Raw genomic sequence first — 18451 nt, 5'->3', positions numbered from 1 at the left:
TTTTTTTATTAGGTTGTAGTTATGCCTCATTTTCAGTTTATCACGAGAAAATTCATAAAACAAATCCTAAAATTCAGTCAGTCACTTTTATGTAACAGTTCATCCCTGGCGGTCTGAGGTCGAAGAAACAAAAAAGAAGAAAAGATAGGGTTATAGTACGTTCTGCTTCTTTTCCGTTTAACGGCATTAAGCTACTAGAACTATACGACCTGTCTGTCGAATGCTGTGAAAGGTTTAATAGGCCGGATAATCCTAGTAGCTTATACTTAAAAAAATCTAAAGGTTATCTGTGGTTATGTCAGCAAACTGTCAATTTAATAATCGATAAATATTAATAAATAAATACAAAAATTAAACTTTGTGAAAATGATAATTAATAAAGAAACTTTTGTTGATTTGCAAGAGAAATATGAAAAAGTAATAAAGCTCTTGTCCGAGGGTCCTAAATCGGATCCAGAAAATGAACCTTATTTGTCTAAGTATTCGGCAAGGCAGATTTTAGTTGGGATGAAAGCAAATTTAGAAAATTTACTAAGGTCTCGGGAATCTGAAGCAACAGCCGAAAGTATACATTTAACGGGTAATACATATTTTGAAAAAATAGTTATTATTTTGTGTCTTCTAAAAGCAAAGTTGACAAGATCGTACTTTTTCAGCTATGCAGGCTACAGTTTATTATTATCTAGGATTAGTTGCTATCGAAACTGACGAGACTTCTACCGGCGAAAAGCATCTTGAAAAATGTAAAGAAATTATAGAAAAACACGAAAACACCCCAGAAGGCATTTTGGTATCTCTGATGACATATAATCAATTTGGGATACTGTGGTCCTTAAGAGATTTAGATAAATCTAAAATGTATCTTGAGAAAGCAGATAAACTATATGGAGATTTTATAAGCTCTAACAAAGTACCAATCGACATAAAAGATTTATTTGAATCTAATATTGAAGTCTATCATGTAGCTATAGCATTTAAAAATTTAGAGAAAGCTCACACATTAACTTTATATTATTTAGCTCAAATTTTCGGGAAGTTAAACGAGGATTTTAAGAGCGCAATTTACTGTCATATCACCTTACAAAGACAGCTTGAAGCTGATGATTACGATCCTATCGATTGGGCACTTAATTCAGCAACTTTATCACAATTTTTTATGCAGAAATGTGGTTTTAAACAAGCGCGACACCACTTGGCGGCCGCATCTTATATTTTAGAAAAATACAAAAGAGAAGAACTAGTTCAGAATTCTGTAGGAAATGAAGAATTTGAAGCAGCATTAGAAACTTTTAATCATCGAAGTGCAGATGTAGCAAGGTGTTGGACTAAATATGGAATCTTTCTGCTTGGAAAATCAAAAGATAGGCTTTTAGCTCATACAGAAAACATAGACGAACATTGTCAAATGACTTCTGATTTATCTCTTATGCAATTGACAGAGGATACTAAGATAACCAGAGAAGATTTGCAAAATCTTTCATTTACTGGTATTGATGTGACTGATTTAGAGGAAGAAGTAACAGATCAATTTGTATTAGATTTTTCTTCTGCAAAAAAGGTTTTTCTCAAAACATCCGATTGGATTAAGAAGTCTCAAGACTACTACAATTTAGATACATTAGCTTCTGATTATATTGAAACTATTTTAGATCAAAGTCAACTATATCTAAATTTATTGTTTTTTGAAGATAATCCAGATAATCAGTCCAAGTTACACAAAAGGAGAATTGATTTATTGGAACATGTCATTAATAATGTAAACTCCCAATATTATATGAGTTACTGTAGACAAATTTGGTTCGAACTTGGACAGAGTTATTCAGATATTATTGATATAAAACTGGACAAATTACGAGAATGCAAAGATAGACCTAAACCTCAAGCATTAAACAAAATTAATATTTTAGTAGAAAAAAGTATTAAATATTATGAGACTTTTATATTCTCATTTAAGGCGAATATTAGCGAAAAAGAAAAAATTATAGATGATGGAGAAAAAGCCTTTCTCAGGGCGTATTTTTATGTAGCTGCCTTATATGGAAGATACATTACTTTAGACAAAGCAACTCAATTAAAAAATACAGAATTACAATATGAGCATTACAAATTTATTGCAGATTATTGTGAAAAACATACAAAGGCTCAAGAGCTAATTCCGATGGAATTAAATATTTGCAAGGAAATGATTCTGCTTTTACCTGTTAAAATATTACGCACAAAACAACAACTGCAAGCGTAATCTATTAATTATTCTATTTATTGTCTTTACATTGTTACTCATTTTCTCTCATATTTTTATATTTTTTACAAAGTGATTTTGTTATATGCCCTAGCTCTTGTACTTGCTTGAGAAAATCATGTTTAAAAAATGGCAACTATTTATTTGTAATAAATTCTAAGGCGCAATATATGTTAATTAGTCTAATGCTGTTCTAATACCAAATAAATCTATTCTAGTCTAATATCCAATTTATTTGAAACCTATCTAGAATGTATGTAGAAACATATCTAACATTTACTTTATAAGAAGAACATTTAAGAATTGAGTTTTGACATATTTTTGTATATTTTTTTAATAAATAATATATTCCCTTTACATACCACAGAGAATTGCCCCGGAATCCTGTAGTTCGGCACAAAATTCATCAATGATCCGTATTTTAACGCCGACCCTGTTATTTTCGATCACACGGTATGTAGAGAATAGAGAAGTTAAAATTCCCGCTTCTTCAGTTTTCGTTCTTGCCGATAGAGTCCACTGCTGCGGATTTCAGGCGCAGCCATTTTCTGTAAAATCATTTTGTATGGGAAGAGTACGGCGAAGAGAGTGGAATTTTATAAAGTAACTGACTACAAAAAAGTGTTACTGAGAAAGTGGTGATTAAAAGAGAAATGCCTAAAAGACTTTCAAGTTTTCAGAAACTTTACTATTGAGGAAATCGTGTAAAACCAAGTAAGTTTATCTAAATTCTATTATCTTGTTTACGATTTTTATATTCATTTCGACGTAATGGAGTAGATAGCAGCCATATTCGATTTTGTTTAGAGCCCCAATTTTATCCGTAAAACCCCAATGAATCCTAGAAATATTCTTGATTTTTATTGTTTCAAAATATAGTGATAAACAATTTATTGTTACATCCCATAATCTCCTATTAATATGTTCAGGATTTAGAACTATTTAAAAATAAGATCCTTTTTAAGTATACTTTTTATAATATTTTTTTCTATTCCAGGTTTTGAAATTGGTTTCCGAAGGGATCCTAGTCGATCCTACATATTGTAGAGTATAGATTTGGGTTTTATAAACCCTATTTTTGTTACTGAAATCCTATTTATATAAACTCCCAAAATAATGATAACAGATAGAATTAATATGAACCATTTGACATTAAATAAACTGTAAGTATATTTTTAGTTCTAATTATTAGCTACTTAGGTATATCTAAAGTTAATTGTATATTACGTACCAATATTTTTTATATTCAAATTATTCCAATATAACACTTTTTTAAGGAAAAGGCTATCCTAGTTTTTTTGCTTGTCATAAATTCTTTACCAACCAAATGTTAAATATTTTTTGTTATAATTTAACTAGTGAAATAAATACCTATCTTTTCATTAAATTAGTTATTTGATGTTATAATATTTTTTTAGTAGCTTAGATGCAAAAATGGACAGCAAGGTAGATTCAAAATTGGATGATTTAGGGTGGAAATCAAAATTAAAAATCCCTCCAAAAGATAGGAGAATTCAGACAAGTGTAAGTACCCATTTATTTAATTTAGTAGACAACAAAGCTTATTATTAAAAAATACTACTATACTTGATAAAACTTATTCTTATATTTTTTTTTGAGAGACATCGTTGTGGTTAATTTTTCAGTATTCTGTGGTGACTATTTTTTTTGTCATCAGTGTTTTGAGCACTATTATGATTGACTAGGCAGTTACTTTGATAGTAGAAAATGTATTGCGATAGTGTTGTAGTGGTCCATATTAATAAAATATGGTCGAAAAAAAATCGGCGTCAGCGTTGGCTGCGAAATGAAAATGGGGAATGTCATCGATCATCATTTCCAAGCCAACTAGACCCTGTTTTTTTTTTCCAATCATATTATTCTTACTAAATATATAATAAAATTATTCTTACTATTAATGGGCTAAATTTACTTATTTCTAGCTTGGTAATGAAATTTCTTTAATTAACGTATTTTTTGCACAATTATAATTAGTTATATCCTTGTTTATATATTCTTAAAGTTGGTCAACCGACTAGACAAAATGTGCTGCTAACTGGAGGACAAATCGTGAACTTTTCGGGGCGGAGTCAAAAATATCGATTATTTTTGTTATTTTCCTCAGAGTAATGTAATAATATAGCCCGGGTATCTGCGAACTTTAATCGTGATCAGCTGATTAAGAAATTTAAACGAAACTTTTATTTAACTGTAAATTGTGGATTATTTTTGCCTGTTATTTTAAGAATTCTAAACCGTATTAACAAAGAAATTATTATTTCGATATGTTGGTACATTATTTATAATTTATGATAATGTTATGCTAATTGGCTGTTAATTAATATTTAAAAAAAAGTTACATACCTATTTTAAGTTGATTTAATGCAGGTTTATAAAAGAATCATTTCATTCTTAGATTATTTTATTCTAAATTGAGTGCTTTACGAATTTTACGATTTTTTTTTTGAAAACATAAAACTTTTTACATTTTTGATGCTAACTAATTGGCATGGTATTATTGTTATGGAAATTAGCCAAGAAAGAGAAGAATTGGCTATAACTTGTAATTTTTCGAAAAAAACATATTATACCTATCGCTGAAAAGCTTAAAAATGGCGCTTTTTATGAAGTCATGGCCAACTATGGTTTACTAAAAAAACATATGTTTGTGTCATATGTCAAAAATGACAGACTTTAGAAAAAAAAACAGAAAACACAAACTCATTAGGTATGTGATTATCTACAACTTTTATCTGAAAACTTTTTGTCTAAAATACCGTATGATCGAATAAAAACGGCGTCAGCGATGGCTATGAAAATGACGATCAATGATATTTCCCATATAAAAAGACAACGATCTTCACTTCATAGCCATCGTTGACGCCGTTTTTATTCGATCATACGGTAGATTATAATGGAATTAGAGACAAGTTTTAAAATAGCCAAAATTTGTTTTTTTTTTCGAAATATCTAATAAGCCTTGAACTTCTCCGAAAAATCCGAAAGGCGCATATTTATGACCCCACAAAACTGCAATTCTTTCCCCATTAACCGACTCTCTATCTCCAGTAGTTTCCGAGATGCCCATAGAGAACATCGTAGGAAACACCCTGTATAGTATTTTGAAACTAACTATTGTTATTATTTGACTAGTTTAGTTTGATTAATAAAGCTAGATTAATTTAATTTCAAATAAATTTGATCAGATTTTTTTTTTCGTATATTCTGCTACCAGAAAACCAAGATTATATGATAACGCACTTTTCAACGAAGTTGAAGGAAGATATAGTGTATCTATCACAATACTTAATAGAACTACTACAATTATTACAAGAAAAACAAAAAGAAGAAATACCCAAATACCCCTTCACCTACTACTCAACTACAAAATAAACGAATATAATCTCTTAAAAACACTACACACTGAACAAATTATGAAACTTACTAATTTATCAAACAAAAAGAAAAAATAACAAAATTATCCCTTCACCTACTACTTAACGACAAAATAAACTATAAAAACACTACTAAACTATTTTTGGTAGACTACACTAACATTCTACACTAAACACTATAATTAAACTTAATAAATTAATCTAATTTTACACTACACCTTCAAAGAAAAGAGAAATATGAACATTTTCTAAAACTAGAAGAAACAGAACTTCCATACGTGCAACCAGGATAATGGGTCAAGGGGATAAAGAATATAAAATATTTTAAAATGTGCATTCAGAAAGAAAAAATACCTCGAAAATTATCTAAACAAACATTTTTATTTCTTATCAGCGAGAAGCATCGGCCTTGTCGGCCTTGAAGAATTTGTGGGGTATTTACAATGGTCGAATTGTATAATTGCCAGCTTTTATAGCATATCTAATAGATAAAAAGTATCTGGTCGAGTTAGTAACCAATTGGCACAGTCCGAAAATTATCGATTTTTATTTTCTCAGTTTTTATTGGTAGCTTCAAAATTCAGAGCGACGAAAAATATTTTTCTGTAGGGAAACCGGTCCTGCCATCTAGTAGTCTTAGTCCATAAACGTCTTAGGTTGATCTACTTCAAAAATATATATACAAGGATTGCGGTTAGGTTGTGAAAAAACAGTGGAATGTATTTTTTTTTAATTAGGTCTAATGGGAGGTGGTAGTAGTAATTTTAGATCGGTGTTTGATACTAATGATGAGTATTTTGGATTCCCCTTCATTTTAACTAATAAATGATAATTTTCTTACTGAATGAAACTTGTATTTTTATATGATTATAGTATGGATATACCAATTTTGTGAGATTAGTTTTAATATTTAGGATGTAACGGACACAAAAGGAAACGAATTCGAAGAGTTCTGCCTGAACAGACAACTTCTAATGGGTATTTTCGAAAAAGGTTGGGAAAAACCATCGCCAATTCAAGAAGCTGCTATACCTATCGCCCTTTCTGGCAAGGATATTCTTGCTAGAGCAAAAAATGGAACTGGTTAGTTTATCATGTTTTTAATTTTGTAATATTTAAATAAACTAAAAATATTTTCTAGGTAAAACTGGGGCATATTCAATACCAGTTTTAGAATTAATTGATCCAACAAAGGACTATATTCAGGCTTTGGTTATAGTACCCACGAGGGAGTTGGCACTACAGACTTCACAAATTTGTATCGAACTTGCTAAACATTTACAGGTAATAAACAATAACTCGTAGAAAAATCATAAAAATTTGTGGTAAACGCCATCAAAATTTTTGTCAAATGCACATCACAATATTGTTACTGCTACTTTTCACTTCGGTTTTTGACAAACTCTAATAAAATTCCTAATTTTGTCACCGATTTTTCACTTTGATTTCAAACTACATTAATTTGTTTTCTTATCTGCGACGAGATCGAGCGCTCGTCTCTATGTTATCGCTATCAGTGCTCGGCGATACACCCATCTGTGGAAGGAAATGCGGTGTGGACGCATGTGCGGTCGCAGCATAACACATGCGCCGAGCTCTGGCAGAAAGGGTCCCTCAACAACAGACGAGAGACGAGCGCTCGTTCTTGTCGCCGAACTTCAACTACGCCCACACTGATCGGAGATCGGCGAAGCCCCGTTGACGAGCGCTCGGAAATTGCCAAATTCCGCATGTGCAGTCGCGGCATTAGATTTTTACATACAAATTCTATTTAATGAAGTTATTAGTAAGTTTTCTGCATGAAAGCAGAAAAATGTAAAAGTTCTGATTGGTTAACATTAATCTCACTTTTTTGTGAAATTCTACTCACAGTCTGTAAAGTGATATTAGTGCAGCTGAAACACCCTTAAAGTTCTATATACTAAGTACTAAGGGCTGGCAAAGGTTAGTCTTGGGTCGAGATTTCCGTATGTAAGAAGAGTATAATGCGTTTATAATGTACTGAACAAAGAGAGGACAGTAAACACGTTGCCGAACGTATGAAATAAACCGAGAAACTGTGCACATCGCTAAGAGACGTGGAAGGCAGTTGACCGGTCGACCCAATCAATACCTTTGTCAGTACTTAAAGTTCTAGGGAAAGGTGTATGTCATGCATTCAGCTTCACGATTTAATTACGTCTTGTGATACTTGATTTGTTTATTTATTAACGAGTCGTTATACTTTTCCCTATAGCTTGAATTTTTTTAAGTGCAAGCTAAAAACACTTGCATTTTTGGTAAAAATAAGTGGAATTGAGTGGGTGTTCGATAGTAGTCGCGCTATTAGAACTCTGAATTCAAAAATCAATATCTCGAAATCTATTAGAAATAATAGATTGTAGTTTTTTCAAGAACTTTGTTAATATTTCTGCTGTATTTTCTTTGTGGACAGTATGTGAAAATCTTTATCAATAAAAAAATTACATGATTGCTGAAAATTGCTATGCTCTAAAAGTAAATGGATGGATTGTTTACAATTTTTGAATGGAAAAAACAACCTTATCGAATTTTTCTTATGTAAACATATTGTAAAATATCTGATCTTGGAGATAAAAAAAAGTTTCAATATCTAAAGTGGTTCTTGAGTTATGGCCTGTTATGTGTTAAAAAGTTGAGTTTCTAAATTATCGCGATTACTGACGTTTTCTCGTTATAAAAAAAAGATACCTTAACGATATCCTTATAATTCCATTTCAGATGCTTAGAAACATTACAAACCTAGGTATACCCAAACCTAATGATTTTATCTTGTTATCTCTTGAAAAAAAAGTATATTAAAAATAAGCGGTTTGCGATCGTGAGTTTACTTGATAGGGAAAGGCGTATCGGCAACGCCGCAACAGCACACCGTCGCGCGTCGCGTCGGTCGGTCGCATTTCTCTCACTCCGACTTAATAAGTTCCCTATGCGATTTACTTCACACATGTAAATGCCGACCCAAAAGTAACAGTTGCCAGCACGGTATATCTTCAATAAAAGCTGCAAAATTTAAGCACCATCAGTTTTTACCTACCATCTAATGTCTCCATAATTAGTCATTAATTTCCGCATTTTAGATACGTATTATGGTCACGACGGGAGGTACAAATCTACGAGACGATATTATGAGAATCTATCAGAAGGTACAGGTTATAATTGCTACGCCAGGACGTATATTGGATCTCATGGAAAAAGGTATGATCTGCATTACAAACGTTTTATACAGTTTTACAGTCTTAATTATTTTTATATCCCCATTAGAAGTAGCACAGATGTCCAACTGTAAAATCTTAGTATTAGACGAGGCGGACAAGCTTCTGTCGCAGGACTTTAAAGGAATGTTGGACACCGTTATCAAGAACTTGCCAAGAGAAAGGCAAATACTTCTCTTTTCTGCCACTTTCCCCCTAACGGTGGAACAGTTTATGAAGAAACATTTACACGAGCCTTACGAGATTAACTTGATGGAAGAACTGACATTGAAAGGTGTCACTCAGTATTACGCCTTTGTACAGGAGAGGCAAAAAGTTCATTGCCTAAACACTCTGTTTTCTAAGGTAAGCCAGGCTTTTTTATGTTGTATTTTTATATAGGATGTGTATTAAATTGTTTGCGTTTGTTTTATTGCTGTCATGAAAAATGTGTAAAGTTACTTTGGTATAGTAAACGCCACGAATGTTTGGGAGTGATTCATCGATTGAATTTGCACGCGCGCTATCATTTTTACATTAAAAACGTAATTTTTTACCGCAGGCGTAGGTTTTTAAAGGCCCGGTCTAATCATCTGCCTGCGCTCCTCCTACTTATTCTAAAATGTTGGCGTGATTGACAAAGACGATACTATTAATCGCGTTTCTTTGATTGATTCGTTTTTGTGCGTCAGCCCATTGGTGTGCTTGCAGTGCGACCAATGAGGCATTCCATTTTATATTTATAACCGAATATATGTTTTGACAAGACTTTGACAGTTAAAACAACAAATTACAACAGATTATACATGGCCCGAATTGTATTCCGGAAACTTCGGTAGCATATTCTGCAGATTAAAATAAGTAAAAAAGTTCCTATAAATGTATGTTCTAAAATGCTTAGTTTCGGAGATACAGGGTGTAGAAATTTCATTTTTATTTCGATTTTTTCCGAATAATTTAAGAAGTAACGTAAATATTTGGATGAAAATTGGCGTCTGGAAGTTTTTGGACTGATGAGAAATTTGATTTTCCTGTCAATATGACTCCCACTTGTAGAGGGCGCCACCTGCATATGCTTTAACTGGTTTGAAGAGTAATAACTTTTCGTCCATGCCTGTATAAAACTACTGTGTAAAAAAATATACATTTACAACTTTTTTTACATAAAAAAGGTCTCTTGGTAAAAATCGCTACAAGTAATGGTTCTCGAGATATTTGAAATTGAAATTATCAATACCTGTCATCATTGACAAATTAAACATGTTGACCAAGTAGTTATATTAGACTGAAATCTTAAATTTGAAATGTTTTTGTGCCAAAAGTTCAACAGAAACTGTTTAATCATCAATTTTCGCCGAAAAATTTATGATTAATTTAAAAAAAATGAAAATTTATTATTTCAGTCAAATAACTCTATTCAACGTGTGCTTATTGACAACGTGTGCTTAGTGACATGTATTGACTATTTCCATTTTAAATATCTTGAGAACGGTTGCTCGTAGCGATTTTTACCAAGAGATATTTTTTACGTAAAAAGTCATGGAAATGTATATTTTTTTAGTCAGTAGTTTTATAGTTTTTATACAGGTACCGTCGAAAAGTTATTACTCTTCAAAACACTCAAAACGCATGTAGGTGGCGCCCCCTACAAATAGGAGTCATTTTGACATCAAAATCAAATTTCTCGTATCACAAACTCCCAGACACCAATTTTCATCCAGATATTGACGTTACTTCAGAAATTATTTAGAAAAAATCGAAATAAAAATGAAACTTCTACACCCTGTATCTTCGAAACTAAGCATTTTAGGACATACATTTATACGAACGTTTTTACTTATTTTTATCTGCAAAATATGCTGGCGAAGTTTCCGGAATACAATTCGGATCACCCTGTATATTGATTATTATATGACTTGAACCACGGCACTGGAATTAAGTTTATGTTACCTTGAACAGATTAGTTCACATGGTAGCGACCGATGAATCACTCCCAAACATTCTTGGCGTTTACTGTAATAAATTCTACCTTACTTTATGATAGACAATTGATATAAATTCAAATATATTACAGAATAAAACAGGTGGAAAATTTCATTTAGCATTACGCCAATGAATGTAATAGCTTTATTAACAATAGAACTTGGCTTATCTGTATACATAGGATCCATTTCATCAAGTATTATACAGTATGTCTCCCGATTGTCTTTACAAGAGGACACACTATTTTATTATTAACTTTTTGAAAAAAGGCCTTTTTGCTTGTTGGTTAATACATATTAGGAATTTTTTTTTCGATCACAGGGTACTTTCATACCCATTTAGAAAAAAAAATGCAAATAAAGTTGATTTTTTCTACTCCAATCTTTTTTAAATTTTTATTTTTCATATTTTTATCAATCTACAGTATGGACCATTTTATATGGTATTTGATGCAAGAAATAATCACGTTTCATTTTTTTTAAACATTAAATGTTTTATTTCAGTTACAAATAAACCAAAGTATTATATTTTGTAATTCAACTCAACGAGTCGAACTGCTGGCGAAAAAAATCACGGAGTTGGGTTATTGTTGCTATTACATTCACGCAAAAATGGCTCAAGCCCACCGTAACAGAGTATTCCACGACTTCAGAGCTGGTCTTTGTCGTAATTTGGTGTGTTCAGATTTATTCACAAGAGGTAAGTGCAAAATATAGTGTATTTTAAAAATTGAATCAGTCATAGTACAAATAGTAAACATTAATTTGTTTTTGTTTATGTCAATGACATGGATTTTTTTTACATTATCATTAATACTAGTAATTTTTTTTTCGATTACAATGTATATTTCACTAAAGAAATGTTAGTTTTGTGATTTATTAGCTTTGTGCCTACACAGAAATTTCTTAGTTCTGTTCTAGAACGGTAATTGGTATCGCTGGGATCGAATTTATGTGTATGTGTCGACTTGAACAGTTCTGTTACGATGCCAAAATTAAATGCGGTTGGAACGGTTCGTAAACGGGTTTCAGAATCCGCCCTGGCAGCTGTGGCCTTAAAAACTTAAATCTTTCTTGAATCCAAATCCATTTGGTTTGGTTTGGTTGAAACGCATTTTCTCCATTGCGCATAAGCGTCTAATACCGAGTACGGTTGTTACTCTGCTGTGTTGGAACAAAAAACTACTGTTTATCTCTGATTTATTTATTTTATTTTCTGATAACATAATAGTGGTCGTTAAAATAATAGCTGTTCAATAATAAGGTTGTGATGCTTTTTTCTATTTATGAATTCTTGATTCTATTGTGTGATAAACCTTTATGCTTTTATTTATAGGCGATAATTTTTTTATGTGTAAACAAATTCTTCCTAATTTAGGATTTATTACACTTATTTTTTTAATTCATCACCAAGTTGATAATTCACAACTAAAATCATGAAACTATAGTAGGGGCGCATATACGGGAGGGTTAATGGGGGTAATTACCCCTCCCAGAAAGAAATTAATTTATTTTAATTATTTCTTTCGAAAATCGAAACGGTACATTGTGAGACAGGAAATTGTAGAGAGAAGCCCTATAACATAGGATACAACATTTTAATGAACAGTGCTTTCCATAAAATCAATAAAATGAAAAATATACAAAATAATATACATGTACTGATTTCTCTCGAAAATCGACAACTATGAAACTATGATCCCTTCCCGGACACAAACGGTACATTGTGAGACAGGAAATTGTAGAGAGAAACAAGCCCTATGACATAGGATACAACATTTTAATGAACAGTGCTTTCCATAAACTCAATAAAATGAAAAATATACAAAGTAATATATATGTACTGATTTCTTTCGAAAATCGACAACTATGAAACTATGATCCCTTTCCGGACACAAACGGTACATTGTGAGACAGGAAATTGTAGAGAGAAACAAGCCCTATAACATAGGATACAACATTTTAATGAACAGTGCTTTGCATAAAATCAATAAAATGAATAATATATACGAAATAATATACATGTACTGATTTCTTTCGAAAATCGACAACTATGAAACTATGATCCCTTTCCGGACACAAACGGTACATTGTGAGACAGGAAATTGTAGAGAGAAACAAGCCCTATAACATAGGATACAACATTTTAATGAACAGTGCTTTCCTTAAAATCAATATAATGAAAAATATATACGAAATACTTATATATGTACTGATTTCTTTCGAAAATCGACAACTATGAAACTATGAACCCTTCCCGGACACAAACGGTACATTGTGAAACAGAAAATTGTAGAGAGAAAGAAGCCCTATACAGGAGCGTATATACGGGAGGGGTAATGGGTAAATTACCCTTCCCAGAAAGAAATTAATTAATGAGATAAAATTTGGTATAAAATAAAATTGTTACAAAAAAGTTAATAATACAAATTAAAACAGAATATCCAAACCAATTCAAGTAGATTTTTTCTACAGTTACAATGCCTTCCAGCAAAAATTTAATTCAAATTTAGTACTTTTTTGAATATTCCCACTACCCCTCCCAGACTCAATCTCTAGATGCGCCACTGAACTATAGTATCTGTTTTGTATTTTTTTTTTAAAGCATCTGGTTGCTGAAGGAAAATAATATCCAGAATAGCTTTTAGAGCCAAAACACACGGCGCAGGAACACGGTACCGCATCGCCGATCGTACACAAGCGGTTGAGATTAGAGATGAGCAAAACTAATTCTCCAAACGCAATTGAAACTTGCGATTTTAATATTTACCAAACCAAAATATTCGTAAAAAAATGCTTCTTCTAAATCGCTGTTGTCTAGGTGCACGTACTAGGTACTAAAAATAAAACTTCGGTGCACGCGAAACGGGTATTTCGCGTGCAATCTAAATAAAAAAAATAACCCCATGGATTAACCAAGGCAATCAAAACACGCCTACGGCGTATTCAACATCGCAAGTCACAGCTCCTAAAAACTCACTCTCAGATAGAAATCAAAATTACATCGCAGCAAAATCGCAAATCACAACTATAGTAATACTGGTTGCTTAATTTGAATCTTGTAAATAGAAGAAATCGCAACCGTAGTTTCCTATGAAAGTCTAGGTTGAGATTGCGATTTTAAAATCGCTGCGATTGAATCGCAGTTTGCGACTCCTTGCTCATCTCTAGTTGAGATTAAAGTCGCCGCCTATAAACCGCCCATAAGCCGCTTCGTGTATTTTGGCGCTTATAAATATTTGAAGATATTAAGTGGAGCCCGGTTAGTGATAGAATATTAATATTTAGCAGAGAAAATGTTTTATCTTTCATTTTAGTTTTAAAGTAGATAGCTTCTTTTGTGGTTTTTTATGTCTGTTGAAATTACTTGTTAATCATTTCAGTTTTGAAATGTTAATTTGGTTTTTTATTATAATTAAATTAATAATACCGTATGATCGAATAAAAACGGCGTCCAGTTGGCTGGGAAATGACGATCGATGACATTTTCCATATCGATGACAGCGATCTTCATTTCATATCATGCGGTATATGGTTTGGGGCATATTTAGTAAGCCTGACCTGGTTAGATCATAACAGGTTGGGGGGACATATATGCTAAACAATTAGCTTGGTTTATTTTGATATTTTTGTTGACTTATTGTTATACAAAAGAAATAAACCACAAACATTTTTCTTTTTTTCTAATTTGTAATTACACCACAGGAGAATCAATAAAAGTTGGCGTGCACGTCGCCAAAATATTTGAAGAATGCACGTCGCATTGTTGCCACGGATATTTTTTTACTCTGACTTGAGAAGTGTCAAATAAAATATGTAATTTTGTCACCAATTTTTTACTTCAATTTTAGACACAATAAATATTTTTCAATGTAATTAAACAGCCGTTAAACGGTAGCCTACTAAAATGCCGTTAATAGATATTACGACGTGTTTTCTGAATGAAAGCTGAAAGTTCCAATTGCTTATCATCAGTCTTCACTTTTTTGAGATTCTACTTAGTCTGTAAACTGATATTGACCCCAGCTGAAACTTGCTGGAAGATTATGTGTTTTCAATAAAAATCGCAAAACTTAAGCAACAATATAAATTTTTACCTCTGTAACAAGAGCTTGGCTACGATCCCTTTCCTGTTCAAAGTAATTGAGTAGGGACGAGACAGTTGCTGCTTCCGACTATTTAGTAGTTTTTGCATTTTATTATTGCAATGGAAATCGCAGTTTTAAACAAAACGACGATTTAACATTAAAATAGTTATAAAGTTCTTAGAATTTTTAGACGTAAATGCATTACTCTGCTTTCCCCAAATATAATTTCTCGGTTAAAATAATTTGCAATGTGTTGTTTCTCTTTAGGTATCGACGTCCAAGCCGTAAACGTAGTGATAAACTTCGACTTCCCGAAAATGGCCGAGACTTACCTGCATCGTATCGGCAGGTCCGGACGTTTCGGCCATTTGGGTATCGCCATCAACCTGATCACATACGACGACAGGTTCGCTTTGCACCGCATCGAGCAGGAATTAGGCACGGAGATCAAGCCCATCCCGAAAATCATCGATCCCAAGCTGTACGTGGCGAAAATGAGCATCGACGACGATATAGAAGAAAACTCGAAGTAACGCGTGAAATGCCGCCGCGAGTTTTCCTCCCACTTGTAAATATGTACAAGAAAAAAACATTACGTTTTATTTTCCATATATACAGAAAACAAAAAAAGATTTTTTTTCGGGAATATTTTAGGAAAAGTGAACTCTGACTCTCGTATTATTCGTCATTACGTGTTATAGTCGGCAACTTGTACTTCGAGAGATAAATTCGACACTTTTGGACGTTTTTTTGTGTGATCAAGGCAGCTGTGTACGGTCAAGGACTGCCATTCGACTGGCCCTTTTAATCGATACAAGTAGTCTGTGATAAATTCTTCATGAAACTCATTTTTCATACTGTTATAGTATTATTTAAAAATTCAACGATCAATAATTATCGGTAGATGCTGATCGTACCGTGTTTTAAACTTGCATTCTTGTTACCCAATGCAAGTTCTAAACCTGCCTGGATCTCGGGAACGTTTAAAATTGTCGATTTTTTGTTATTTTTCTTATCGAGAGTTTCCAAATTAATTTTAACACCAGAATCTCCGTTAGTTTGGAAATTATCGATAGAATAAGTGCAAGATGGATAAAAATCTCGCATTGTTATAAAATGTGAATAGACTTAATGAAGTGATCAAATTGGAGCGCCAAAGGACTCCCTATGAAAGTGTGATATACGACTGAAAATATAAATCGATTTTTTTTCGAATTGGAGGAGTTATGACATTTTATAAGCTCAATTAAATTAATTCTTTTTAAATAAGGAGATTCTTGCCAAAGTCCTAAACTTACATTGGTAGGACAGTTATTGTTGTCAACATTTTTTCGGGGTTTTCAAAATTTTTCAACGTCTTTAGACAACAATTTACAGATTATGCTTATACGCATCAAATACTTCCAAATTTTAAATGAACTTGCATTTACATATCGAAGTTTAATGAATATTTATTTATTTATTTTTGTTCTTTTTTTATTGTTTGTTTTTTGGGGGGGACTGTCGTTTTAGTCGGTCTAAAAATGCCAAATTTCATTTTATTGTCTGGTACATCTTTGTAAAGTGGGTAACAATTTTTGGCCGGCTAAGCGATTAAAATCAAATATTTTGTTATAAAAAAAATTAAAAAAGAAGGGTTCTGCATTTTATACTCTAACCATTGTGCAATAACTATTATATTTAAGTATATTACTTTATATTGCTATAGGTATCAGTGATATTGTTTGAAATATTGTTTTTCAATTTGGTCTTAAGCCAACATTATTGTTTATAAAATTAATAAATCCGAACAGAACTCTTCACCAACTTTGAGTTTGATTTAAACACAATCCTACAATTTGTTTTACCTGGCCAGATACTGCTTGTTGTAAATTATTTTATTTAAAAATATAAAAGTTAATCCACATTTTTTGAATCCCAAAATAATATTGAGTAAACAAAACTAGAAAAAGTAGTTAAACATCATAATTTAGTCAAAATTCAAGACTTTCCTGGTAGTACCCTGCCCGACGTGGTGCTCCCGGCTCCCCCGGACCCCCTCTAGTTACCACCGATGTATATGTTACGGTTAAACTAAGATGTTCGGGGTTAATGTCGACATTAACGGGTTATAAAATTAAATGTTTGGGTTTGGCTTTGTTTTTGGTTGTTTTGTTTTGTGTTATTCTCGAGATTAACCGGGTAATGTCGATATTAACCGAATATCGTACCTTAACCGTAACATATACAGGTTATTAATTTCTTTATTACTCGGCGGCTTTGAATAAGAAGACTAAGGAAGGAGCATATCAAAAATCTTAGGTACACCGCGATGGGCCTCAAATATGGCTTAAATTCCGGTTTATCAGTGTCGTTCTAATTTTATTTAAAAAATGTAAAACTATGATGTAGGGTAGACTCAATAATTTGTTGTTTTATTTTACGTTGTGAATAAATGTTGGTAGTTATTAAAATTGTTATAAAAATATATAATTCTAATAAAAATAGATAAGTTATAATAAGTATTTATTAACACAAACATCCGATACGCTACTGAAGCAGGTAAGTCAAATTAACGTATCTAAATTCTTTGACATCTAATCTTTGACAAGTAATAAATAAAAGCTAAAATGCAAGAAAAATATATAATTTAGTTAATTTAAGTGAATTTCATAAATGTTTGGTTTACTACACGTATGTATATTATATAGTCACTTACTAGCGAAAAGTTGTTCCATTATTTCACTCAATTTTTGCCGAGATCTACCGCACGCTACACAACCAACTATTTTAGAGTCTTTTTCGATAAATCGCGATAGTGTCACTGTTAATTTAAGTTCTGCCACAATTTCTATCTAGATTTACTACCTTTATACAACTATCAGTAGTAGAATAAATAATAAATAACATAAAATAAGCTCCGTAAAGACTGACAAATGCACAAAATTTCAAATCAAATTCAAATGTGTCAAATGAATCGTCAAACTGAACTGTCAAGGATCCCCACCCTAGAGAGCTTTTATGGTGGCTTTTCCGCCCACCATGCATGAATACATGGATAGCATTATGCTCCTTCCTTAGTCTTCTTATTCAAAGCTCGGCGGCAAGAGCTTTACGTTTGAAATATGGCAACCTCGGCCCGCTCGTCGAGAGACGACGCGACGGGACGAGTTGGCAGCTTAGCTTAGTTCTCTTTTGGAATGTAGGCAGTGTTGCCATTCTGTTCCCCAATAAGTAACCGTACAGTTAACAATCTGTATAAATCTAACAGTAAATGGCGTTTTTAAAGGAGCAATTGAAGGATAATAAAATATAATAGTTTGTTACACTTGCTTAAAATTTTGTCACAAAAAATCGCTAGTGTCCCTTCTGTATAGTCTGTTCAGCGAGAGAATACACTACAGTAGCAGTTGTTTATCACTAATATACAGAGATAAACTGCATTTTCTGGTATTTTTTTGATGCCTAAGTCCAAATTTTAGAGTACAAACATAGTGGGCTATCTCGATGCGATGCTCGCGGCGATTAATCCTACGCGTACGTTTTGTTTTAAAAC

At 32.3% G+C, this 18451-nt stretch overlaps 2 protein-coding genes across 2 annotated transcripts; both read left to right on the top strand.

The window, feature by feature from the left end:
- Positions 1 to 49: 49 nt before the first annotated feature.
- On the top strand, positions 50 to 2462 carry LOC115880468 (KIF1-binding protein). Its single transcript, XM_030897678.1, has 2 exons — positions 50 to 580; positions 657 to 2462. Exons 1-2 carry the CDS (start codon positions 367 to 369, stop codon positions 2237 to 2239), a joined length of 1797 nt encoding a protein of 598 aa, XP_030753538.1. The 5' UTR covers positions 50 to 366; the 3' UTR covers positions 2240 to 2462.
- Positions 2463 to 2778: 316 nt separating this feature from the next.
- Positions 2779 to 16722, top strand: LOC115880476 (ATP-dependent RNA helicase me31b). The gene is made up of 9 exons (XM_030897687.1): positions 2779 to 2953; positions 3237 to 3402; positions 3658 to 3763; positions 6549 to 6717; positions 6776 to 6918; positions 8733 to 8850; positions 8917 to 9212; positions 11333 to 11528; positions 15184 to 16722. The coding sequence occupies exons 2-9, from the start codon at positions 3356 to 3358 to the stop codon at positions 15447 to 15449; spliced, it is 1341 nt and encodes a 446-aa protein (XP_030753547.1). The 5' UTR covers positions 2779 to 2953; positions 3237 to 3355; the 3' UTR covers positions 15450 to 16722.
- The last annotated feature ends 1729 nt before the right edge of the window (positions 16723 to 18451 follow it).

Source organism: Sitophilus oryzae, unplaced genomic scaffold (genome assembly GCF_002938485.1).
Source record: "Sitophilus oryzae breed Bouriz unplaced genomic scaffold, Soryzae_2.0 scaffold_1081_pilon_pilon, whole genome shotgun sequence".
Taxonomy (NCBI): domain Eukaryota; kingdom Metazoa; phylum Arthropoda; class Insecta; order Coleoptera; family Curculionidae; genus Sitophilus; species Sitophilus oryzae.
The sequence above is the reverse complement of the archived record's forward strand: the minus strand, read 5'-3'. Positions and strand labels throughout refer to the sequence as shown.

What these genes read in the sequence shown, in the direction of transcription:
- LOC115880476 (XM_030897687.1), top strand. Translation starts at nt 3,356, where the DNA reads ATGATAACAGATAGAATTAATATGAACCATTTGACATTAAATAAACT. An exon ending in ATTGGATCTCATGGAAAAAG is followed by an intron (nt 8,851 to 8,916) that starts GTATGATCTGCA and finishes TATCCCCATTAG; the next exon opens with AAGTAGCACAGATGTCCAAC. An exon ending in TAAACACTCTGTTTTCTAAG is followed by an intron (nt 9,213 to 11,332) that starts GTAAGCCAGGCT and finishes GTTTTATTTCAG; the next exon opens with TTACAAATAAACCAAAGTAT.
- LOC115880468 (XM_030897678.1), top strand. Translation starts at nt 367, where the DNA reads ATGATAATTAATAAAGAAACTTTTGTTGATTTGCAAGAGAAATATGAA. An exon ending in CGAAAGTATACATTTAACGG is followed by an intron (nt 581 to 656) that starts GTAATACATATT and finishes GTACTTTTTCAG; the next exon opens with CTATGCAGGCTACAGTTTAT.